This window comes from Apteryx mantelli, chromosome Z (genome assembly GCF_036417845.1).
Source record: "Apteryx mantelli isolate bAptMan1 chromosome Z, bAptMan1.hap1, whole genome shotgun sequence".
Taxonomy (NCBI): domain Eukaryota; kingdom Metazoa; phylum Chordata; class Aves; order Apterygiformes; family Apterygidae; genus Apteryx; species Apteryx mantelli.
The window spans coordinates 5,136,857-5,163,153 of record NC_090020.1 but is presented as its reverse complement, the minus strand read 5'-3'; the positions used below and the strand labels follow the sequence as shown (position 1 = coordinate 5,163,153).

Here is a 26,297-nt window from a genome sequence, read left to right as displayed (position 1 = left end):
GCCCCTTTTACTAGGTATAGACTTAACATCCTTTCACTGAAGTGGAACCTTCATCCCTGTGACATCTTGAATGCTTTTTGGCTGCTGGTGATCTCAAAAAGCAGATTTTGTAGTAGACTTGCATATGTGTGCATGTGTGCGCGTGCGCATTTGTGTGTTTGTGTACACACATGCATAGTGTACCACAATGGAGGTTTTGGAGAACAGTATCATCTAAAACAAAAGATTATAGGTTATTCATTTTCAAGACACTACTAACAAAAAGAGGATACTTATTTTTTATACATTGGAAAACAGAAAAAAATGCCTGTTGTTTTGTAAAAGATGTGACTTTTTTCCCATGTGTGTCTGGGCTACCACATACTCAGTTTTGCAGGTTTGGGGAAATTCTCACTGAATGCTACTACACAAATGCATGAATGCATGAAAACTCGAAAACATTTTCGCATTAATTAAATTTAAAAAATACCCTATTATAAGATATTACAACTCATTGTAAGATGCTGTTATATATTTTAACTTGTCACATATTACTTCCTGAATATATTACTTCCATTGCCTATGCTACCACTGCATGTGTCTGCTGAGACAGAACATCCAAGGAAGATTCTAGGAGAGAGGGACCCCAATGTCCCTGCTTCCTCTATTCCCCAAAACAACACTAAATTCTAAAGTGATCAGATAACACCGTACGCCACAGCAGAAGCTGTGCACCCTCTTATCCAACTATTCTTCTCCTGCATGGTGTATCTTGCCTTCACATGTACTGCTGCCCTCCCCAGATGGAGGATTTTTTGCCAAACCATTTCCCTGCAAATTCAGTTTTAGCACATTTTATAATATCTCTTCTTATATACCATTTCTCGGAGTTGCCAGAGTATGTTTATTAACATAAACATTTTTTTTTGGTCTGGGAAATTTATAGCAGTGCATCTTCCACACAGGTAGTCTGCAACATAGCAATCCCACAATAATGAAAACAATGTTAGATGCATATAGGTTTCTTAAATTAGTACATGTACAAAAACACTGTTAATAGAGCACAACATTTAAAAGCTGGACTTTCAAGAACAGTTGTGTAGTAGGACACAAAAATTCAACAGACAGGTACATTATTTCTTAAAACTATTTTCCGAAGGTAGTTTCTCAGGATGTTTTCTCAGGAAGGGGTTGATCTATCACAAAGCACTGTAAATCCTGGACAATCTTTTTGACTGCCTCATACTATAATCCACAATGGATAAAACATGAAAGACAACTAGGGCCATGACCAAGCCTGCTCTTGAGGATATAATCTGAAAATTCATCAGAAGTGTAACAGTAACAGTGCTGCAATTAAGGATCAAAGTATGTGTATGGATCTGAGAAACAAGGTGTGCTGGAAGTAATGTAGTAATTTATATAAACTATTTCAGTTGAGATCAGGAAAAAAAAGGTGAGCACACTTTGTTACCAAGTCCTTCATGTCTGGCACAGATGAGGCAGACAGATATCAGATGTCATAAAGAGCTCATGTGCCAGAAAAGCTTGCCCCTTTTTACATGCTCTCCATTTTATTGGTCTAATAAAAAATATATTTTTAAAAACTTTGTCTTAGACATGCTGAACATGGAGCTGCTCATCATTAGCTTCTACTTTCTCACTTTAATTCTAAGCAAGAGAGTAACACTTGCAGGAACTTTACAAGCCTTCAGGCAGACAGCTACTTATGGGGAAGCAAAATAGCCCACAAGAGCCTTCCTAAATTTTTAAGCAGATGTAGCTAAAATGACTAACAGGAAACAATACCTCCCTTTTGAGTTGAGCATCTTGGATCTGTTGGACTAACTGTAAAACATTATTTTCCCTTTTCAAAATCACTACAAACATTGTGTTAAAGCTACTACCTAAAATTTGACTTTCCATTTCTGCACTTTCTGAATCCGTCCTCTGCACCTAGAGTTTTTCTCTCCCACTCTCCAAAATCTTTTTTTTTTTTTTTTAATTCCTGCACTTGGGAAATACAATCCAATATTTTACAACATACTTTAGAATAAGACTTTTGCTATTAACTAATCCACTACTCCTGTGCATTAACTTAAGATCATGTAAAAGTTTTTCTAGGAGTGGATGTTTAAGCCATTTTACAAACTACAAGACATTAACTTATCACTGAAGCATTACAACTATATGGTAAAGAGTCTGCCTTTCAAAAATTCACCTGCTTCTAGGTTAGAAGCTGCTGCAGTACAAACTGCACACAGTAACAACAACAAAACAGTTAGGTTTAAGAAAGAAAATGGAAAAAAAAAACTGATGGAAAATTAAGTAAATGCAATTTCTTTACTAGCGTATTTGACCGCAGTTAATATTAGCCAAGATTAACAAACTTTTAAAGAGTGCCATTGAATTTAACAGCTCTTAGGGCCCTTCTCTGCAAACAAACAGCACCGCTGAGAAGCAGTCATTCTGCTGAAGCTTTTGTTTTGAATCCTATTCTTTCTTGGTTGGCAGTCACTGAATCCCAGCCGTTTCCTAGGTTTTCATCCAGATTACCTTTAAGCATTGATATGGCTAGACTTCTTAGTGATTTATTTTGATCTTCTGAGCTATTCCAGAAGGACCTCCTGCAAAGATCCTGTGCACTGTAGACTTCAGAGAAGCAGTCATATGACAATTGGTGTAAAAAGTTTTATTTGCTGTGTAACTCCTGACAAATTATCAAGTTTTTAGTTCATCCACAGTATTTTCTCAATTATATTGTCACATGAAATGCACAAAAGCATCTTTTTTTCTGCATACACTGTCTCCCCCAAATGCTAACAAAAACAATTACAGCAGATTAAGAACAAACCTACAGCATTCACTTACTTTAGTCGGTTCTGATACAGAGGCATACTTTTTTATTTGAGAGTCAACTCCCAGAGACTTGGCTAATTGCACAGCATTTGTATCATCACTGATCAGTGTCCCAAGAGCCACAAGCAGTCTAAAAATGGCTTCAAGATCTTGAACAACTTCCATAACTGTGCTGATTACTGATAAACATTGAGCTTTGCCCTCGATGTTGTTGACTTTATGTAAACAAACAGCATAGTTCAACGTCAGTGTGGCAAGTGCAATATGAACGTTCTTATTACTGCCTGATTTCAGTTCTATTGCTTGTGTCATTATTTCATCCCTCTGTTGCATCATGAACTTCTGGCCTGCCTGGCTGACAAAACAATTGCAAAGAGCTCTAAGTGCCAACAGCTGGTTTGCTTGCTTTCCTTTAGGGTTCAAAAATTTAAGGAGGAGGATGATAAATTGTACACGATCCTTTTCACTGCAGAAGTTCTCATTCACAGTGGGATGCCTGATAGACAATCTAAGAATGTCTAAGGCTGGAAAGACAATATCTAAGGAACAAAAAAAAAAGTTTTAATATTAATATTGCATTATGTGCAAACATGCTGGCAGTTTCTTTCAGATACATAGATTTGTAAACTCCTACTTTGGAAAACAGACATTAACAGTTTTATGCAGAAAGAGATTCAGACAAACCACCAAGTTGTTGGAAATTTACAAAGACAAATTCTGATGAAACCTGTTCTACAAACACTTCAGTTAATCACAAAAATATGCTCCCTAATCTAAGATAAATACAGTGCTTTTCAAAAATCTTTCCTAAAAGCTCTAATTGATAAAACTGAAGGCAAGAAAAAAATAGTCAAGGTAACTAATCCACAAAGGATTCTCAAAGCTTCTCAGTGACAGAATACCCCTACATCAGCAGCATCTTTGCCCTCATTCTAGTTCTTACAGTTTAGTACTGCTATGGAACTGCTTTCAGATAAATAAAACTTTGTTTTGTTTTTTTAATTAACTTCAACTCTCTCAGATATGATTTCTAGAAAAAAAAGGATATCCTTAACTGGAAATCTACTCACTTTAAAACTGATCTAACATGCTCCATCCACTTCTCCAATTTCAAATATATCTGCTCCTTGAGTCTTCCATCAATATCTCAAGTTTATAACCAAATCAGGGAAGCTGAATCTGCTCAGCTACTCATTGAGCAGTTTTTCCACAGATATGTAGCATCTTGAGAATAAAGACTTTGTACAGTAAAAAAGCTCCAAAGATATGAAGATGTTAGCCATGATCAGCTGCTAGCTCTGCAGAGTATAATTTTAAGTGATTTTATGCAGCATTTTTTAATTAAAAACAAAAATCTTCCTGTTTGTAAGCTTTTAGCCACAAATTTAAGAAAGCAGTTTGTTCTAAACTGCATATTAACATATCTGCATATGCAGTGTATCCAGTTTTTCCGGAATGTGTAAATAATAGCCCAGATAAAGTCTTTCTAGTCTGTAAGTAGAGCAACAACCTTTTTTGGCTTGACAATGTTACATTTATCAAATGAAATTACATTACCTCCACTTACATCCATTGAGAACATCATTTCACCAATGCAGTTGTGGCTGCATAATGTATCTTTCAGTAACCTCCCCTCTTCTATCACATTAAACAGGAGCTATTTTTCTTCAACATCTTTCATAACTTATTTCCATAACTTCACCTTTCATTTGATAAAAACTTACGGACTCCAGCCTGACACTTCTGTTCTACTTCCAAACAAGTTTCACTGCTGTTTTTGGAAGACACTCCTCAATGAAATAACTATGTTTTTCTATCAAGTTCCTCCATCTTTACTGTTGCACCAACAACAAAACCTGACTCCCTATTACCGATTCTGCAGTTCATGCCACTGCCCCTGCTGATGACCAGCACTGTCTCCTTGTACAATGCTATGTGTATTAGTGCCTGTGTGTCATTTTCTGATTTCTGTTTGGGTTATAAACTCTTTGGGACAGACTCTATTTAATGCCCAGCATAACAGAGTTCTGGTTTGTGGTGAGGTATTGATGACATGACAATACAAAAAAATAATTGCAAATGTCTACCTTCTGGCCAGTTAACTGCTTTCCATAAAGTCTGAAGTTGTTGTGCTGTAGGTGCTTCTGCAGAGGTGTTACATATTGCGAACAGTATCTTTTCGAGGATTATCAAGTCATCTTCTGTAAGCTTTTGTTCTTCAGATGCACTTCCGTTAAGTTCCTTTAGTTTGCCTGTATGACCGAGAGAAAAGGCACAGCACTCTGACATTAGAACTTTACATCTGAAATAATTTTAAATATACTACAAAGCATTTTATGAACAAGCCATAACTGCTGTAATTGTATTTTGTAGATTTTTTATTTTAAATATTAAAATATTACTTTTCCCTCCTTCATCCTGTTTCTAAGATTTTAATCATCAAAATGATTGCCATTGTACATCTCCTAGTTCTGTAACACAAGGATTCAGAATTCATATCTTAGCTGACATGCATGTGAAGATGCAGAAAAGAATCACAAGAGTGTTACGTTTGTGTAACTGAACTGTGATTCCTTTTTATTCTTGTCTATTATTAGGGAACCAAAATAAAAAAGAAACTATGTAACTCAGAGTCACCGTAAATCAAACTGTTCTTATTTTGATTGGAATGTCATAAACAAAATATGATTGCTCAGTGTCCTGCATTCAAATTTGAATGCAATTTAAAATAAAAGTTTTCAAGAATTCATGTGTGGCATTTTGCTCAGAATGGATCTAGGATTAGCACCTGCCATTCATAGTTCTTCCAGAACTGACGACGGCCATGTCAATAAAAGCATCAGCAGACAGTATCATTCATATCAGTATGCTCTTACGAGATTTATAGTGTAAATAAAAATTAATTAAGGCCTTATTACGAAAAAAAAAACCCTAAAACATACAGCTAGTAAATCTAGTCCAGTCCAGTCACAATATTTACAAATGTATTTAACCATGCACTGTTACAAGATTGTAGGAAACACAGTAAGCCTACTTTTCAGATTCTAAGCTTCAAAAGCAAACAGAAAACCACTATGTTATTGTGGCTAATAAGGTTATCATTCAAGAATATGGGACAAAAAATACCTTAATGCAGTGCGTTTTTAAGATTAAGTAAAAGCCTCTGCTTTGCTGTACCACAGTGGAATGAAAGCGAACCAGTCTTGGAGTTCTCCCTCTTAGAAAGTTCTGGACAAAAGTTTGCTCTAAAAACCTGTGGAAAACTAGTAGGAAGCTAGATCTATTTACTAGTGATAACCCCCATAAAAGAATCTAGTTTGTGAATCCGTTGTCCTCTCCTTGAACAAACATCAGAGTGCAAAAAAGAATGCAGGGTGATAGAAAGAGGCTGACTGAAGATTCCAACTGATGTTTTTAAAGAGGTAATATCTTTTCCTACAATATGAATATGAACTAGTTTTACAGAATTCCAGTGTACTAAGGCACTCCACAGAAACATACTGAAATAAACTGAAGACAAGTAGAGTAGGGATTCTGTGGAAGATTTACAGAAAATACAGAGGAAGAGATAGAATGGAGTCATGGGAAAGAAGAGGAAAACAAACCAACAGTAATATTCAACAAAATGATACACCACAGCAAGGACAATTAAACAGACTCAGAAAATACTGAACGCTTATGTACTGCAAATCATTAATAAATATGGTACACAGTTTTCTTTTCCGTGTTATGCAGAATTTCTGCTTAAATATAGAAGGGAAGATAACAAGCTATGAAACTGCAAACACCTTACTTTAACATGTCATATATTACACTATATGACTATCTGGTGAACTGAAATTTTCAGCAGCAGAATCAGAAAGGGATTGCACATAATCTGCATATCCAGCAGTCAGGAGAAAAAAAAGCAGTCTTAAACTGGTAAGTTTATTTACCAGCTTGGTAAGTAAAATACCAAACAAAAGGCATAAGTGTGGGCAAGACAGAGTACATTATATATTCTTTAATATTCCTGTGAAATTTACTCCTATGCCTTCAACTACATCCACCATCAAAACAATCAATCTGATTTTAAAGGGCAAAACTGAGAAAGAGTAGGAAAGTTATGGGACATCAGTTAGCTTTTTGGAAAGATCAAAAATGAAGTTACCATTTCAAACAGATCAAAAATAAAGCCAGCCTCAAAATTAAAACACTGACCCAGTATCTGTGTAGGATTGGCCTGATCAAAGGTGACAGCCTCCTTCTTAGGAAAATAAATATTTTCTGTTTTAGCTGCAGCTGATTGGTAGGCACCCATTCCTACATAAAGGAAACATGACAAGTTCAACAGTGTACCAAAATATTTGACAAAGAACAGTACTAATAAGTTCTTCTTGCTGGCTGTCATTCAGAAAAATCTTAAAAAATAAGATTGAATGCTTATGCAAATAACTGTCCTTATGTTATTAGTACATAAAAGGATTACAAAACTTAAAGCAATAATCTCAGGCAATTCCGTCATAAACTGTTCTTTCCCTCATCTACAAATTTACTATACAGTTGCAAATTATTAACAGTGGTTTCTGAATTACAGTGAATTACAGAACTCTAAACATGCAATCACTCCTTCAGAACAGGTATCGCAGTTAAGACATGAAAATGGCAAGGGCCAAATTTAGATAGCAGACCCCTCTCTGCCTCCCAGAATCTTATCTTTTGATTATTTTCAGCAGTTTTCATATACTGCAAGATCTGCAGATATCACCAAGTGTCTCTGAATGCTTATGTCACATGCAGTATTAGCTTGAGATCTCTTCAGAAGCGAGTAATAAGGGAAGATCTTTGATCCATGAACTATAATTCACCTGTGATTCCAGAAGATCATTAGTCTTACCCTTTGTAATTTCCATTTAAACTGCATATATTAATTTCTCCAAACAGCAACATCACTAGTAGCAAACTGAAAAATTTTTCAAAAGCAGATTACCATCATATATTTTAAAGTGTTAGTGCAAGATTCTTGCATGTGAAAAGGCTTCCTTCTCCGTATTTTCTGAATAATTTCCAGAGTATTAAGAATTCACCCATTATTTTTAATTTCCACCAATATAGAATCTATGTCAAAAGAAAAATAATCTGTGTCAAAGCAAAAGATCGGTGATGCTTTTTATTGGCATCATCTCTTTATTGACTCATCTCTTACCTGTAGATAGATCAGCTTTACCCACTGAAGCTACTGCATTTGACGTAGAACCAGGAACATAGCGACCAGCACCTGAATGGAGATTAGGCTTTTTAAACACCACCACAGGTAAGGAGATAACTATTTTATAAATATATTTAGTTATATTTCAAAACTAGTAAATATTAAAAGTGTTGTTTTTCATTAACAGAATTAAAAAGAAGTCTTCAACACTTTCTGCAATTTAAGGATTATATTTGTATATATCTGTGAGGGTCATGCATGACATTCACAAGCCAAGCAAACCATGGTTGGGAGGCATTCTAGCATGCTCTCCGTCATCATTTGGTGCAAAAGCCTGGCTCAGCAGAGGCCTTGACCCAAGCAGAGCTCCAGGGGCAGGGTGCAGCTGCTGAGACCTGAGGCTAGAAAGAGGGCCTGGGCTCTCCCTGCACCTGGAGCCCCAGTGGCGTCTCCTGCAGGAGGTGTGCTCTGGTTGTAGTGCCAAGTTGTCAGGTGAAAGAGCTGCCAGGAGAGGTGAACAGCCTGTGCACCATGAGGAGGGATGAAGAGGGGATCAACAGGGTCTTTGTAGAAAATCTGCAGAGACCAGAGACCATGCCACAGAAAGCAAGGAAGGAGGGACAGGTGGACCATGATCAAAAAGGTATAGATAGGAAACTCTCTGGCTTCTGGCAACAGAGGAAGGTTCCTGCTCCACCTGCAGATCTGAAATGTTAGGATACGCACAGTGTCTCCCTGGCAAACAAGACCTATCAGGGGATGCATCAGAGCCAGCTGTGATGCACCTAGTGTCTGCACAAAGGGTGAATGGTAGTGGGGGATGCTCCTTCCTGAAAGATATGGAGGAATCTCTCCTCTGACCTGACACGTTGAGAGGTTTGTTGTTTGTCTGGATTCAAGATCTTGCAGAAGGACTGCTGAGGCTTGCCTGGCCCTCAGATCATTACCTGCGGCTGCTCTTCCACTTGGGCACCAATAATACTACCAGTGAAGAGAGTACTGAGAGTAACTAGAGAGCTCTAGGGACATGGGTGAAGGGCCCAGGTGGCGTTTCCTTAATCCTGCCGAGGAAGTGAAAGTACTTGGGTAGAAGTGGACTAATCAAGCAGGTCAGCACATGACTGGTTTCACAGGTAGGACTTTGGCTTCTCTGACTACAGGACCCTCTTCAAAAAGCAAGGGCTACTGAGCAACAATGGGTTAAGTCTGACAAAGCAGGGCAGGACTGTCTGCAAACAGGCTTGCTAACCTAGTGAGGAACACTTTAAACTTGTTATATCAGGGGCAGGTTAGAATCATAAAATTTAGCGTGGAAGGGACCTCCAGAGGCCATCTAGTCCAAACCTCTGCTCAAAGCAGATCTTATTAGATATTTCTGGGATTGCTTGCATCCGGCTGTCTTGCCCTCCTTCCAGCACATGTCAGAGGTCTCAGTCACAAGGAGAACTATGCTCCCAGCAGAAGCTCACCCCTCACAGCCTCTCCTCTGAGCCAGAAGCTAATGGCATCCCTCAAGGATCAGTACTGGGACTAATATTCTTTAATGCCCTCCTTAATAACCTGCATGACATGACAGAGTGCACTCCCAGCAATTTAGTAGGGGCACCAGGTCAGTGGGAGCAGTCAGTGCACCAGTGGACAGAGCTGCTCTTCAGAGGGACATGAACATGCTGGAGAAATGGGCTGATGGGAACAGCTGATGGGAGGCAGCAGTGCACCTGGGCAGCAAAGAAGGGCCTCCATATCTTGGGCTGCATTAGCAGAAGTACAGCCAGCAGGTCTGGGGAAGCGATCCTGCCCCGCTGCTTGGCACTGGTGAGACCACACGTGGAGTGCGGTGTCCAGGTTTGCATTCTCCAGTACAGGACACACACTGATGTACTGGAGTAAACCCAGAGGATGCCACCAAGATGGTCACAGGGCTGAAGCACAGGATGTACAAGGAGACGTTGAGACAATGGAGTTTGTTCAGCCTGAAGAAAAGAAGATAAATGGTAGACAATGATAATGTCTCCAACTACCTGATTGTGGGATACAGCGAAGACTCTTCTCAGAGTACACAGTGATAGAATGAGAGGCAACAGGTGCAATTTGGAATATGGGAAATTCCAACTAAATATCAGAAGTTAAAAAAAAAAAAACCACACAACATGAGGAGGTCAAATACTAAAAGAGATTACCGAGGGAGGTTGGGAGATCTCCATCCTTGGAAGTGTTGAAGACTAGAATGGACAACTCTCTGAGCAACCTGCTCTAATCAGACCTGCTTTGAGCAGGGGATTGTATTAGATGGCCTCTGGAGGTGCCTTCCAATCTAAATTATTTTATATTTCTATGATCATGGCATGTTAAATACTTCTAGTTTCTTTTAGGCATAAGCTTGAATAAAATGCAAACCACTTTCTTCCTCAAATGCCTGATTACTTTATCCTCATACGTGTAATTGAGTTCACCATCCTCTTAACAGAAATCACTGAACAATTTATCATATTTTAAATTGCTAATTTACTACAGTAAAGATCAGGTCATAAGAAAAAAAGCATGTAGTTCTATGAAAATATCCAATCCTGAGTTGGTCATGCATGTGAGAGTTTGGCAAGCATGAGGGTTAAGACCTTCTTCATCTGTTGTTGGAACATTAGTACATTGCAGAAGACAAACAGAATGATGTGAGATAGACCAGGCAGCAGAGGAGCCCTCCTCTTCTAAACAAATCCAGACATGCCTTGTCACTTTTAATGTTTAAGTATCACAGCTGTGAAGTCCACCTAGTCAGTCTGTGCGACAGTGCTGCCCCAAATGGAGAACTGAAAGGAACAGCAGTCTGGAGCTGAACACTGATTAGAACTAAACATGAAATACACACCTTTAAATTCCTGAAAGATACATTGCAAGAAAAAGTACAAATTATACATTACCTGTAAATGGATCTGCTGCAGGTACTGTATTTGATCCAGATGAAGAGCCTGGAACATAACGTCCAGCACCTAGAAAAACAGTAAGAAAAGCAATGACTACTATAGCTAGATGTTAGCACTGTATCATCACTTTTCAAGCAGAAGCAGCTCAAAACAAAGCAAAACATCAAATATGTCTGACGACGTATTGTGGGGTTATGACAAATCTGATCCTCTCCACACAGATTTCCCTTGACACTGAAACAAAACTCTTCCTAATTATTCTGGGGTAAGATCTTTGTTTTCTGAAGCATCCATGTTATGTTTGGTCACAGCTAAATCAGAGTTATAGCCTGATAGACATCTATGATGGAATAACTGACTGGATAGATGAGGGGAGAGCAGTGGATGTTCATAGAATCACAGAATGGTTGAGGTTGGAAGGGACCTCGGGAGATCATCTGGTCCAACCCCCCTACTCAAGCAGGGTCATCTAGAGCACACTGCAAAGGATCGTGTCCAGGCGGGTTTTGAATATCTCCAGAGAAGGAGACTCCACAACCTATCTGGGCAACCTGTTCCAGTGCTCTGTCACCCTCACAGGGAAGAAGTTTTTCCTCACGTTCAGATGGAACTTCCCGTGTTTCAGTTTGAGATGTCTATCTTGACTTTGTTTATCTTGATTTCAGTAAGGCTTCTGACACTGTCTCCCATAACATCCTCATAGGCAAGTTGAGGAAGCATGGGCTAGATGAGCAGACAGTGAGGTGGACTGAGAACTGGCTGAATGGCAGAGCTCAGAGGGTTGTGATCAGTGCCAACAATGTACCCTTGTGGCCAAGAAGGCCACTGGTATCCTGGGCTGCACCAGGAAGAGCACTGCCAGCAGGTTGAGGGAGTGGATCATTCCCCTCTACTCAGCCATGGTGAGGCTGCATCTGGAATACTGTGTCCCCCAATACAAGAGAGACATGGAGCTACTGGAGCAAGTCCAGCAAGATGATGACTAAGATGATTAATGGACTACAGCACCTCTCATATAAGGAAAGGCAGAGAAAGTTGGGTCCGTTTAGCCTAGAGAAGAGAAGACCGGGGGGAGAGGGGGGGAAATCTTGTCAATGTCTATAAATATCTGAAGTGTGGATGTAAAGACGATGCAGCCAGATTTTTTTCAGTGGTGCCCAGTGACAGGATGAGCAGCAACGGGCACAAACTGAAACACAGGAAGTTCCATCTGAACACGAGGAAAAACTTCTTTACTGTGAAGGTGCCTGAGCACTGGAACAGGTTGCCCAGAGAGGTTGTGGAGTCTCCATCCTTGGAGATATTCAAAACCTGACTGATATGGTCTGGGCAACCTGCTCTAGATGAACTTGGTTGAGTAGGGGGGTTGGACTAGATGGTCTCTAAAAGTCCCTTCCAACCTCAACTATTCTGTATGTGCATAAGTTCATATGACCACAGTTTCATGAGTTATATCCGAACCTGATGAGAGTCTGCATGCTCATTTCCAGTCCTTTGCAAGAAAAACATTTAGCCCAAAATCATTTTCATGGAGTTTTCACTCTTAATTTAAATGCTGTGAAGATGGCTGTAGTAAGAGTGGTTTATTTTGTAATGTAATGTTTAATTGATTAACATGGTTCAGCTCCTGAGTAGTTAACTTGATTACAGTTTCCTTTTCCTGCCTAAAAGAGGGTCATTAATGTATTTCACTCGGCTTAGTTTCAGTCCATTCTCTAGTTAAAATTTTTGTATTTTATTCATCCCCATAACAGCATCTGGCCACCTACCAGATTAATACAAAAAAGGTTTTTCTTCCAATGCTACCAATCAGAAAAGAAAGAATAGACCGAGAAATACAACAGGCTTGATTAATATTTTGTTGAAGATTTGTTCTGACAAATACCTTGAGACTTAAGTTTCCACATTTTTGTTGTCAAATCTACCCATGCCTTTCCTCAATAATTTGAGGACATGAAATAAACAGTACTGTAATAAAGTACAGAAGCTAGAACGCTGAAGTCTCCTTGTGAAGTGACCTGCACTGCTAGGCAAATATTAAACAATAGGCATATACTGGCATTATAGTGTACAAAACACTTTATACCATTCTGCTGGATTCACACTCCATCCCTGTGAAGGAATACATTTACAGAAAAAAAATGCAATTATTAACTAAAATTGTTATATTAGAGCAAAATATGAATATTTAAAATATGCATCTTTATCTCCTTGATAGTTAACATCTTTAGTTGTGCACCAGGAAGTTCAAATTTTTACCTGTAAAAGGATCTGAAAATTGAGCGGTTGTATTCACCAGTGTTTGCCCTTTAGTGTTGTCCATAATAAACTTTGCCACCTGATCCAGAAACATAGGATTTAGATCATTCTTTTGCAGGAAGTTGTATGCAGTCAGCCAAGGATCATCAGTGATGTTATACGGCAGTTTGTAGGAAGGCCCACTTTCATTTACATCAATAGTGAAAACATAGTCATATTCCTTTAAGCAGAATAAATACACAAGCAAATGAGAAATTTGTCATCACATTTTGTATACAGATGTATACAATGTAGGCTGAAGCTCTTAATCTTGGCCCTGGGTCTTTCATACTGTCACTTGCAGCTTGTATCAATAATATTCCCCTACATGAACTACAAGTCTGAAATATTTAAACCATATCCTGTGTTTTCTAGAATGCTGTATCTCAAGAAAGAGTAGACTATGACAACAGATTCTGCTAATACATAAGCAAATATATTAGAAAATAATTCAGGCATCAGATATAACCCTGCAGGGACAAATCTGGCTACCTGCAAAACTGTAGGAGAGTCAGACGCCTCAAAAATTCAGGCTTAGAAGCATACTCTAATACTAAAAAGAACAAAGTCCTGAGGTTTTGTTGAAGCATGCTAAATACAATTACGACCTGAACGCCCTTCTTTTAGTGGTGGCACTAGATACAGACTTTTCTCTATGCAAGTTTCAATAAAGGACATGGCTACCTTTAAAATTATCACCCATCTTTCTGTTCAAAAGTTAAGGAAAAGGGGCACGGAAATCTGGTAACTAATACATTAGATGATCCTCAGATCAGTTTTAAGACTTGTTCTCTTTGGAAAGGAAGTCAAAACTAATTTTTCAAGGTATTAGCAATAAATATTAGAGAACTCGATCCCTTCTCTACTAGCTAACAGTTTACTTTTCTGCAAAATAATGTGTCTACATTGGCTAGCTGGTTTTACAAAATGCATTTCTAATGTAGTGCAGAAGCTGGTATTTATACTTCCATCTCAGTTTTAGCAGCCCAAAGATGTACAAAAAAGTACCACCAAATCCCTGTTTTCTGATTTATATTTTATGTATGCAAAGACTGGAATAACATTTTTTTAAGTATGCAATTAAGCATTTTACTTGAAGGGAGTAAAACACAAATGTTTGCATACCTTTCCTTCAAATAAAACCTTTCCAGATGTTTGCTGTGTGGCTCCAGAAGAACCAACAACATCACCAATCTTTATCCATCTTCCTTCACTAACACTCCACTGATAGGCTTCAACTTTCCCATTATCTTTAATGAGACGCGTCTGTCCATCTCTTGTTCCTGTAGACAGAAGTGCTTGAGAGTGTTAAGAAGTTTAAAAACAAGATTTATTTTAGGGAGAAAAAAGTCTTCAAGTAGCAATCAAATTCAAAGAGGAAAAGATAGTTCAATAAGATTCAAAGTTACAGCACAGAAAATAAAAACATACTACATGTTGCCACAAGAGTAACAGAAATCCTGACAATAACATTCTACAATTACTATACTGGCATCTGCCACCAAAGATGCAAAAGTAATCCTCAAGTCAAGTATTCCAAACGTTCATCATTTTCCTAAGGATATGACAATCAGCAGAGGTGATAATCTCTCATGGTCTAACAAGATGGGAAACTTCATACAACTCTAAGAAAGGTGACTGGCAATTTATACCACTTGGTGGTCAGAGTCAAGAGCTGAGGTCACTGGTTACCCTGGGAAAAAATATTTTTCTATTTAGAAATAATCTTAACTCTCACTGCTTCTTCTGTATTCTTAGTAACGTCCTGAGTACCTGTAAGAAGTACATCCAGTCAATCAAGACAAACAGTTTCTCAAGCTGAAAGCTAAAGTATGGGAAAAAAAAAAAGAAAATCATATCTACTTCTCTTTTTTAGGAAAAAAATTCCATATTCAATAGTCCATTCACAAATTACACAACCTTCTCTTATACTGCTGGCGCAGCTGGCATAACAGATCCAAAACACATCCTCAACACATTGTAGCATCTTGAAAACTACTTTTTTGAATACCTCATAAGAGAAGTATTTTTTACCATATAAGTCTGCTACTGGTATGTATTTAAACTATAGTCTAGCTTCCAAAAGAATCAATGAAATGACAGCAGAGCAAAATTAAGCTGTTTTCTTCAGCAATTCTATTAAAAGTGATCAAAGTCTTCTTAATTTTAGAAAATATTAAAAGTTTCAATGCCTCAGAACCAAGATTTGGAGATACCTATAATATAACAGCAGTGAAATAACTTACCAGGATCCTTAAGATGTTCTCTTCCTGGAAGGTCATCAGCATTAATATCTCCTAAATCACCAGTTTTAGGGTCAATTGATGCTTGAGAAAGCTCATTTTCAAAAGCTTGAATCTCCTCAGCACTTGCTGTACGTTCCAAAGACTCTGTAAACACTCTTATGATTCCATCACTGAGCAGACAGAAAACATTCAAATTTAAATATCAAAATGTTTACATGCATTCTAATAATGTCTTCTATGTTATGAAAAAACATATTTATTTCTAATAAACCTCTAAATTATTTTTGTACATAGAATCCAGCTCTCATGCTGAAAACAGCCTATAAGAGGAATTACCTACTTAACTTGAAGCCGTATCTGTAGTATAATTTTAAAATGATGGTAGGATATGCCTATCAAATAGGTACTATATACAGAACTTACAAGCCTATCCATAGCACTGCATTCAATTGTTAGGCACATTCCCAAAGCACTCACTCTTTACTGCTGCAATCTGCATGGAAAAAAATAATCTGATTTTTTTCTGAAGTACAGAAGAACATACTTAAATTAACCTTCTCCCACTTTGATGGCTTATTTTTAAATATAGAATTAATTCTGACATCCAAAACAATGCATAAAACTTCATCATGGATTCTCCAGTTTTAGATATGCCAATATGGTGATAGAGTAAAACCAGGATACCTTGCACCAACTACGATGTCACCATTGTCTAACACACAGCAGCACCATACAGACTGAGCTGGGAGTCTGATTGTTTGAGCACATTCCCCTTGTTTCCAGATTCTAAGGGATCTATCCTCTCCAGTAGTCACAAAATCTAAAAAGGAAGAAAGAAGAGTTTAAAGCTGTATGTATATTTAGTATATTGCGATACAAGGCAGATTCCTATAACTGCGTATCTAACAACTGAAAGAGTAAGAGGAAGCTTTTTATAATTTAATAGTTTTCAGTCACAAGAGGAGAGCTAGAAGAAAGCAAAAATCATGCGTATTTCTCTTCACAAAAGAAATTAAGTGCATAAATTGTGGACTGATCAGCCAGATGGGGAATGAAATTATTCTCATGGCAGACAAAAGATTCTTTCCTCCTGTCAAGAATATAAACAAAGAACTTAAGAGTAATTTTGAGACTATCACAGTTTTATCTTACCCTGTGTTTCCAGAGTTTCACAGTTCTTTTAAATCTCTGAGGCTTTTGCAGAGTAGCTTCTGCTTTTTCAGGAAACATATATAAAGCACCCTCAAAAGTCTGTGTCTAACTTCTAGCATCTCCTCTTTGACAGTTTTAAGATAGAAGAGATTTGTGACCTACGCATCCACTAATATACATCCATTCACCTAGTGAACGAATATGCAAGTATCATGTACACCACACAAAGGTCACCGACTCAGATGATCTTCAGCAACTCTCTGTAACAGTTAGTTTTGAAGCTCTAAATCTCAAAACTTCAAATATAAATGCAATTAACCATACATATGAAACTCTTAATCTAAACTATTTATAATATACTGCAAAAACTTTCTGTGGAAGTACCTAAATTTACATTATCTCAAAATGTCACGCGTACCATTCCATTACTCTGCTACCAGAGTGCCAATATGCAGGTGACAATGTAGACAATAGTTTTGCTTGTTGCTTCAAGAAAGCGAAAGTTTTACTCCAGCTTTATAATTAGGCCTGACTCAGGATCTTTCATCTCATCTACTGTCAGGGTGATTCTGCCAGAAACAGGATTTGGATTCAATCACAGACATTTTTATTACTTATGCAAAAGGAAGCAGCAAATAGGGAAGAAAGAAAAAAAAAAAAAGGAAGTAAATGAAATGCCAGCTGAGTTCTTCTGTTATGGCAGCTCCACAGAACTACTGAATGTCTACCTTGCTGTTTTATTTTGGAAGAATGTTGGGCCATAGTCACAAAAACAACCTTACCTTTACACTGAGGGAAGACAGATATGCTGTATATATAATTCGTATGTCCATAATACACCTGCAGGCACTCGCCAGAGATCTGCCATCTTCGGATACTAGCATCATTAGCACAGGAAAGGAATTCCATTTCACTGAGAATAGCTAAACCTCTCACACAATCTTCATGTCCTTCACAAAAGGAAGAAAAACAACTGAAAATTTTATCAGAGGCTTAGGGATTTTTTGAAATTTTTGTTTTTAAAAAGAGCATGTGACTCCCCTGTGAAATTATCAACTGCAAGAGTATTTACCAGTGAATGTTCTTTCACATCTGCCTGCCTTCCACAGTTTAATAGTTTTGTCAGCTGAACCAGTCAACATTAATCCCTGTTCAGGCAGTATTTTCACTGCCCATATAGCAGCTGTGTGACCCTGCAAAAAAGCCAACACTGTTGTTTTTTGCTGACAAAAATCAAAGCATCTATTTAATACTCATACAGAACTTCATACCTGTAATGTCATCATACATCTGTCATTCAACCACACTTTGGCTGTTGTATCCCATGATCCACTTAGTAATGTGCCGAATTTCCCAGATGAAAGGCTGCAAACTGGAATGAAGGTTCAAATCAATACTGACATGTTTCCTGCATTGTCACCAATCTTAGACCAGTAATTTAAGCAGATTTATTTAAGAAGATTTACTTCTATTAGCAGTATATTTATTTTGTTGAGGAGTTTGGGGAAGAATTAAAACTGTAGTCACACTGCAACTTAGAAAAGCACTGCCTAAAAATCTTTTCACATGAGATTGCAAAATTTCAAATCTTTTTGCCATTCATATTTTTTAAATTTCTCTTAGCACCCATTCTTTTCTCCTACGATTAGAATATGTTTACAAGCAGGGCAGATAATCAGTCAAGACACAGAATTAACACAATGTTTTATTTGTAAGATTAAGGAGAAAGCCATGATTTTGTCAACTTGTATTAATTTACATCAAGAAACAAGACTTCATAGCAAAATATTCAACTCATCTTTCTGGAAGGCAAAATACTGTTACCAAGAAATTGTGCTTACATTCAAAAATATATTTAACAAACAATAATCTGAAAATGTTCCAGTAACAGGGTGCTATAAAACTGAAGACACAGAGTGCTAATAAAGTTCTAATAACTAACAAGCTTACAAAAGCAGTTAAGTCACGAGCAGAGTACATGGTCCGTCTGAGTTTCATAAAAGAAAAGTATCGCCTGCTGTGTCTTGCTTCTGTGATGCAACAGTGAGAACTGGATAGTATTCCAGCCTTGTCACTAAGCAAAACAATTATTCATGCCCTAGTTTTTTCCCATTTCTAAAGCAGATTTTAGGATTAATCTGAGCTTCACATTTTTAAACAGTTGCACATTACCATAAAAAGTATTTAAAAAAAATTTTTTTTAACTATTTCTAAACATTTCATTGTTAGGTTGTGGGGGTGGTATATAACCTCTCTAGAACACCTCATCCCTTTTTACAACTCTGTAGGGAGCATATCACATGTTCTGTTATCAACTCACCCATCCCAGCTTCCCACCCAAGCACATGAGCTATTCCTTGCCTTCTTACATAATGATGTTATTTTCTTTCCTTCTCATAGCAAGCCAAGGGGTTTAAAATAAATACAAATAATTTCTCTTTTAAATTTTTGGTGCTGCTTGGAAGCCCAGGATATTCTCATGTTGGTATCCACAACCCTCTTTAATAAAGTAGAAAGACCGTCCAAAACTTAAAATAATTAATTTTGACATTCCATGATTATGAGATTAGACCATTCAAGGGTGTATCAATACTAGATCAGCTTACAAAAAAGACAAATTTAGTATACTAACATGAAAAATGCTGAATATTGGGTTAATACATCACATGCTGCATTGACCAGAATGAAGAGAGGGAAAATTTCTACAGTGAACTTTTAGCCTTCATTACATATTTAGATCACCAACTAATATTAGAACCCCACCTAAGTAACCAAACAGTGAAAGTTTGTTTATCTGTTTAGGAAGCTCACTCTTTCTACTTCTATGAGCTTGGACACAGATTTATGCTTAACAAAACACACAGTTTGTACAGAGGACTAAATAATTGCTTCTTAAATAGGCAGCTCTTGACAAAATGGACATCATTCTGCTATGCCTGTAAGTTGGCATGTGAAATACTAGCTACAGGGTTTATACAGGAAAAGATCATACTTGGAAGTCCTTGTGACTGACTGGCACTTCATGAATTGAAATTATAAAATTTTATTTATAGAGATCATAATGTTCACTACATTAAAATACCAGAGAACTCAAAATTCAGTTTTACAACTTCAACTTATTTTCCTCTCTAGCATATCATATTAACTTTTATGCAACAAAAATCTAAAACAAAATTACTACATACCTGTGTTTTTATGGCCCTTCAGGACATAAAGAGGAGCTGGGTTGTCAACTGTGAAAATGCAAATATTATGATCATTGCCACCAGTTGCAATCAGCCCACGAGGATACAGGTCACTTGGAGGTATGATGCACACACAAGATACAAAATTTGAGTGGCCACTCATACAGTGCATTTCAGTAAAACCCCTGTTAAGACTAAACATATGTGATAATCAGTTCAGAGTCATGACAGAAATTACTTATTTGAGGCACTGAAATATAACAGGTGTTTGATATTCCAACTCTTGAACTAATACCTATCCTCACAATGGGTTGAATAGCAAACTACGGATGACCTAGAAAGATGAAAATTTAAGAGAAAAAATTATTCCAAAAACCTAGCCCAATAAGCAATATACAAAGTTTTCCACTTACTTATCAATAACTGGTGGGCCTGGAAGGACCCAATTTTATTTTTCCTGCTCACTGGCAAACACTATGCCTAATGTGACCAGAAGTAGTTGAAGCTACAACTTGCCTGTAAGAAATTCTTGGCTGTCTGAAGACTTAAATATTTATTCCAGTACATCCTAACAACACCAGAGTATGTAAACAGAGAAGAAAGTTTACTGACTGCAAAATCTATTCACTGGCTCTCAGCTGTGAGCATTATAGAGGATTAATAATCAATGGATTATAACTGATTCAAGCAGCACCCTTACTTCTCCATCTTGACCTGGTCTCAGTAGGCAGAGTATTCACTGAAAGAAAAAAGTGGTAATCATCCCCACATGATAAAGGCTTTCTTTCAAAAACAAAACAAAACAAAAAACTGTACAGTATATCACTTTATGTTTTCACATTCACATACTAAAACCTGGAAGAGGTAGGGAAACTGTGATACTCTTCTAAATTCTAAAATGTCTTCTCTGCTACAGGTATACAGAACAAATGAAGATAATGCACCTTCTGCTAAAATTTGAAGTACAAAAATAATATACACAGCAGTTTGCTTATCCACTGAACTCTATCTACTGTAATCCCACAATCTTCAAAGCAAAAAAAGAGATCAATACCTACCCTATAACTCTAAGTTACCTATATCTTCCTCTCACAACCCTCAAAAATTAGAAGTCAGAACTAAAGACTTCCTTTCCCGCAAAAAAATTCTAAGCAATTTAAGAAGTTCTTCCTCTAGTGAGGAGCAATTCAACAGGACACACTTAGGTTATTCTTTCTCACTCTTAATTGTAGAGCAATATACATCCACTTAATAAAAACATATGTAAACATTCAGGCAAATTCGCTAGTTTTCTCTGCTTCACTAAAACTTCACTGCTTCACAGTGGAAAGAACATGCATGCCTGGCGACTTCAGAATACTATTCATAATTTGAAGCTATAGACAAGTGAGCAAATATGTCTTGCTGCTTCCAGCAATAATCTGTATCTCCACCATCTCATGTCTACATTGCTCAGCAGTATCTCTTCTGATCATAAAGACATGCTGAAAAATTCACTGAATGACTGGCATATCCACTTGGTAACCACATTGTGCAACAAGAACATGAGAGAAAATAACACATTTTTTTTCTTTTTCAATGCCTTTGCATATTTATGCTTTTTGTTTAGTTTTTTTATTCATATTCTATGTTCTTAGAAGTCTGCTCAGCAAGGGGAGAAAAGACTTCTTAAAAACATTCTAAATGAAGTGCCCTATTATCACAACTGGTATACTTTTACATAGTAAGATTACTTTGACACTTAGTAGGGGGAGATGAAAATGACACCAACATCACCTAGAAAGCAATGCTACACTCGTTGAAATTACCAGCATCTATAAAGAACACTAAAATATCAAAATACAGTTAACTGTTGGATAAATATCATGCTCCCCCAAAGCAGGCACGCCAGTGCTAAGCACCATGGCCATTCACAAAACCGACGGCTTACCCCGAACTCATCAAAAAGACTCTGTAGTCAAAAAAAAACCACCAGCACGCACAAACCAGCCATCTCCCCCCGCCACAGCCGATTACGCAGAGCGGTCCCAAGACAGGCCACGGCCGCTGCCAGCCGGGCAGCCAGCGCGGACGGGCAGGACTGGCGGTAACGACGGGGCCCTCGTCGGGGCACCTGCAGCTGCACCGTCGCCCCTTCCCCCCGCCAGGCCCGGCCGGGGCGCAGCTATGACCGACCGGCAAGGCCGCGGCGCGGCACTCACCCGTCGGGAGCCCAGAGTCGGGCAGTTCGGTCCCGGGACACGGACACGAAACCACCCTGAGGGAAAAGGCCGCTGGTGAGGCCCCGCACGTCCTGCCCGTGCCCCACCAGGGAGCAGCGGAGCCGGTACACACCGCCCTCGCCAGCCATGGCGGCGGCGCGCAATATGCCGACTAGCCGCTCTGACACAGCAACAATCACCCCCGCCGCCGCTTCCGGAAACCGCCATCCACCGCGCCGGAAGAGGCGTCATCAGGCACGCTGGCGGGAGGCGCGTAAACTCCATGTCCCAGCAGGCACCGCGCCAAAGAGAGCAAGAAGAGTAGGCGCCTCGCCGTCGCGGGCCGCTCTGGGAGATGTAGTCCTTTCTGGTTGTCGCATAGGGTTTTCTCCCATCTCCCCTTGCAATCGGCGGCTGGAACGAGATTTCTGAATCTCGCGATAGCAGGAAGCCGCGGTGGTTGGCCCGGCCGTTGCTGCGATACCGGCGTCGTTGTCGGTGGAGGCTTAACGGCCGCTTGGGAGTCCGGTGAGAGCAAGGGGCCGTTGCCGACCATGGGGCGTCTGTGTCCGCCCGTGCTGCCCTGGCGGTCCCGGGCAGCGCGTAGTACCAGCGCCCCTCGGTGGCTGCCGGCTGTCCTCGGCGCCCCGCGGCACCTCGGTGCTCCACGGTCCTGTGGCAGGTGCCGCCGGCCCTCTGCCCCCGGTTGATCTCTGGTACTTTTTAGGAATCCCTACAAATTAAAGGACTGCTTGTTATGCTTCTTTTTAGGAGCAAGTTCAGAAGGAAACAGATATGGCCAGCAACCACAGGCCTCCAACGGCACGTCCTTCTTCAAGAGGAGGAATAGGGGTGACCGCAAGGCCTAGCTCTTCGTTAAGGACCCCATCAGCAACCAGAATAGGAACAGGGGTGCGTTAAAAAAATTGAATGTTAACTTTGATGTGTTTAGATTTTTAGCCATGTTTTTTGTAATTTTTCATGAGACAAGCCATGGGTACCGTGACCGGATTGATAAATTCTCAGAAAGAAATGTAAGTTTTCTTGTTTTGTAGACTTTGTAATTTTGACTGAAAGGGCCCAAGGAAGTCTTGCATCAACAGTTCACCTGGTATATCTTAAAAGCAGTAATGTCACAGATGGAGATAGCAATGAACAGGCTGCTTGCTGGTTATCACTTATCTTCCTACAGCTGGACATTTGACTAAGGCTTACTTACCGGGAGATGTACAAATGCTGAAAGATTTCTAGATGAACAATCTAAATTTTGAAGGAGTCTCACTCTTAAGGTTTTGATTGCTTTGACAATTGCATAAGGACAAAAAATTCATAATTCAGAGTTGGGATTTTTTGTTTTCATCTAGATGCCTCCTGGTACATCAAGACCTGGTTCTCGTGGTGGTTCTTCAAGTACTGGAGGAGTGTTGTCATCTCAGATTAAAGTTGCAGACCGTCCAGTGACACAACAGGGATTAAGTGGAATGAAAATGGGAATGAAAGGTATTTTTTACTGAAAATGGCTATTAGTGTGTCTGAAATCTTTTTAAAGGAATATTTAAAAGATTTTAAAAGAAAACTTTTTTTCCCACAGCTGTACAAATTGCAGGGTGAATAACTATGAGTAACAGTAGCAGGAGAAAGAAGGGAAGCTTAATGCATCCCTCCTTTATTTTCTCTGTTTTTGGCAAACAGAAAAAAGGCTTTTATGTGTTTAAGCTTTGTTATGATGTTCACAACTCATTAAAAATCCTTAAAAAGAAGAGAAAGATATAAACTATGTCTTCTTCCAGCACTGCAGAACAATAAAAAATATTTTGTTATGCAGTAAATTTTCATATTATGCAATGTATATCTTCACTGCGGTTTAAAATGAATTTCTGCTCTCATTTGTTTTAACCAGGTAAAATCATTTGAGAATACTAAGAATGTGGTAGTTTTCTGCTTGTAAATACTGCAGATTGTTTTTTTTTTCCCTCCATAATTTACAGGTCATCAGAATGAATAGCTTTCTAACAAAATGTTATTTACTCTCACTTGACAGGTCCTCAGAGACAGATAATGGATAAAACCTATTATCTTGGACTGCTGAGGTATGTGTTAACAATAGAAGGCTTAGTGCTCTGTTCCCTTTCTAACTTACTCCAAGGAATGAAATGCAGCAACATGAAGTTAAGAGTTGTATTTAATGATAACATGGGATAAGTGGTGTTCACTCATGATGAAATCTGTCCTGGTATAAGAGTTACGAAGGTCATTTTGCGAATACTTTTTAGGGGAGAGGAATTTTATGCTTATGTCTAGATACAAGTAGATATCTTTGCTATTTTGTTATTGGGCTTGTTAAGTTATATGCACTCTCCACCAGAATTAGTAACATGAGTGTCAGGGGTTTGAACTTACACCTGTACCACGTGATAGGTCTGATAGCTCCAGTTGTACAAAGCAGCATTCCAAATTAAGGACTTTTTGGTGTGCTTCTGTTTGATTATGCTTGGATTGTACACTGAGCTAACACTAACAAAGTCAAGGCCATTGTGGAACAGTATTGCATGCACTACTTTGTCTCTTGATCACATTGCAATTAGAGATGTTGCTTTTAAAAAGGGATCATAGTGATGTTCTGTGAAAAGATTCTATGATTTTTTTTTTTACCAATCAGTTTGAGAAGAATTCACATCTCTCTTAGCAACGGGGCAGAAAGCAAAATGTTTTATTTCATATCCAAGCTTTCTGTTAGCTGTCTAAGATTTTATCTGATAGAACTGCTCTGCTTTTTTTCCTCATTTCTCCAGCTCTTCTTTCAAATAGCTGATTGGAAACATGGTGCAGTGTGATAAAGGGCTACTGATTGCACATAACTAATAATAAAATACCGTTTCTGTCTCATCTGTGTTTCAGTTGTACATTTAAATTTGAGTAATTCTTCTTTTTTTAATGCTTTTTTGTAGAAGCAAAATAAATGACCTCACAGCAGAAATTAACAAGCTGCAAAAAGAAGTGGAAATGTACAAGCAAGAGAATTCTGTCTATCTGTCATATGAGAAAAGGTGAGATGTGTTCCAGCTAATGGAATGTTAACTTTTTCAGTCACAAGACTTTATTCTAGGATATTATTTATTTTTATGTATACAGTGCTTCCTGTTGTAAGTTTGGCTTTTTGTTTTGTATTTAGGGCAGAGGCGTTAGCTGGTGAAATCAAGGAGTTTCAAGGTCAGCTAGCAGACTACAACATGGTATGCTGTTGTCAGGTTTTGATGTTCAACATTGTCCCTTCTGACTTCAATATCTCTGTAAAAATGTACTGGTTAATACTGCCTTTTATTCAGTTATTGGAAAGGAGAAAAATGGAATTTAGGGAAAACATAAGAGAAGAAAATGTAGGAGATGCAGCTGCATACAGATTTAAGTTACTACTGCGTAATATTTGTTGCTTTTGTACAGTAACATATAAAGATAATTAATTCTAAAGACTGTTTTTTAATTTGTTCAAATTCCCACATCCTTTTTTTTCTTTTTTTCCATTTACAATAATAGAAATTTGCTGTGTTTTCATGAGTACTTTGTGCAATGGTACCTATTTGTTTGATATTTTTGTTTTGTAATTAAAAGAAAGGAGCGTACTAATAGCTTGGAATTCTGTCTTGTTTCAGCTCGTGGATAAACTTAACACCAATACTGATACGGCAGAAATGATTAGTGATTTCAATATGGTAAGAATTAGGGGTTTTGCTGTGTTTCAACATACAGTGAAAAGTTGTATGTTACGTTATTGGTACTTTGAACACAATGTATTCTATGACATATGTAAAAAGCATAGCTCTAATTTAAAACTTCTGTATTTTTTTTTTCCCAGATAAATTGAGCATAATACTTGGTGACATACATGCTTGTAGCGAGACAATTGTCTGAAGTCTTGTCTTCTAAGCTCCATGATAGTGTTTCTGTGTTTTACATAAGAGAAGGCTGTCTTCCCAATATAATTTACCAGTGTTAAAATGTATTGTTTGAGTAGGAAGCATAGAACACTGATCGTCTGAAAGACAAACTCACTAGACTGTGCTGCCATGAAAGCTCCCTGAGCTTCTGGAGCTTTATTTAATATTTTGTTTTGTTTTGTTTTCTGCCCTTTAAATTACTCCAATGTAATAATTATTAAATTGCTATATGACGTGACAAACAACAGAAACCATGCACTTTGCTCTTCCTTGAGTTTCTTTCTTGATTGTCTAAGTCACTAAGAGTGTGACCCTAAGCATTAAGAAGCATTA

The 26,297-nt window shown here is 38.2% G+C and overlaps 2 protein-coding genes across 3 annotated transcripts in view; one reads left to right on the top strand and one right to left on the bottom strand.

Annotated features, from left to right (window-relative positions):
* Positions 1-2,652: 2,652 nt before the first annotated feature.
* On the bottom strand, positions 2,653-22,314 carry PLAA (phospholipase A2 activating protein). The gene is given in 15 exon segments (XM_013946692.2): positions 2,653-3,377; positions 4,926-5,090; positions 7,039-7,140; positions 8,024-8,095; positions 10,945-11,013; positions 13,207-13,426; positions 14,371-14,528; positions 15,492-15,661; positions 16,176-16,311; positions 17,426-17,593; positions 17,716-17,836; positions 17,915-18,015; positions 19,829-20,022; positions 22,030-22,199; positions 22,201-22,314. Coding segments are annotated over 15 exon segments (2,526 nt in total). The 3' UTR covers positions 2,653-2,811.
* Positions 22,315-22,520: 206 nt separating this feature from the next.
* IFT74 (intraflagellar transport 74) overlaps positions 22,521-26,297 on the top strand; it is a 44,246-nt gene continuing 40,469 nt past the window's right edge. The window contains exons 1-7 of one of the 2 annotated variants that reach the window (XM_013946693.2): positions 22,521-22,557; positions 22,801-22,941; positions 23,394-23,529; positions 24,071-24,119; positions 24,978-25,076; positions 25,202-25,262; positions 25,680-25,739. In XM_013946693.2, the coding sequence (XP_013802147.2) occupies positions 22,825-22,941; positions 23,394-23,529; positions 24,071-24,119; positions 24,978-25,076; positions 25,202-25,262; positions 25,680-25,739 (522 nt within the window). In that variant the 5' untranslated portion in view covers positions 22,521-22,557; positions 22,801-22,824. Of the gene's footprint in view, positions 22,558-22,661; positions 22,712-22,800; positions 22,942-23,393; positions 23,530-24,070; positions 24,120-24,977; positions 25,077-25,201; positions 25,263-25,679; positions 25,740-26,297 lie in introns of those variants that run through there. The other variant, XM_067316105.1, reaches the window with a different exon arrangement.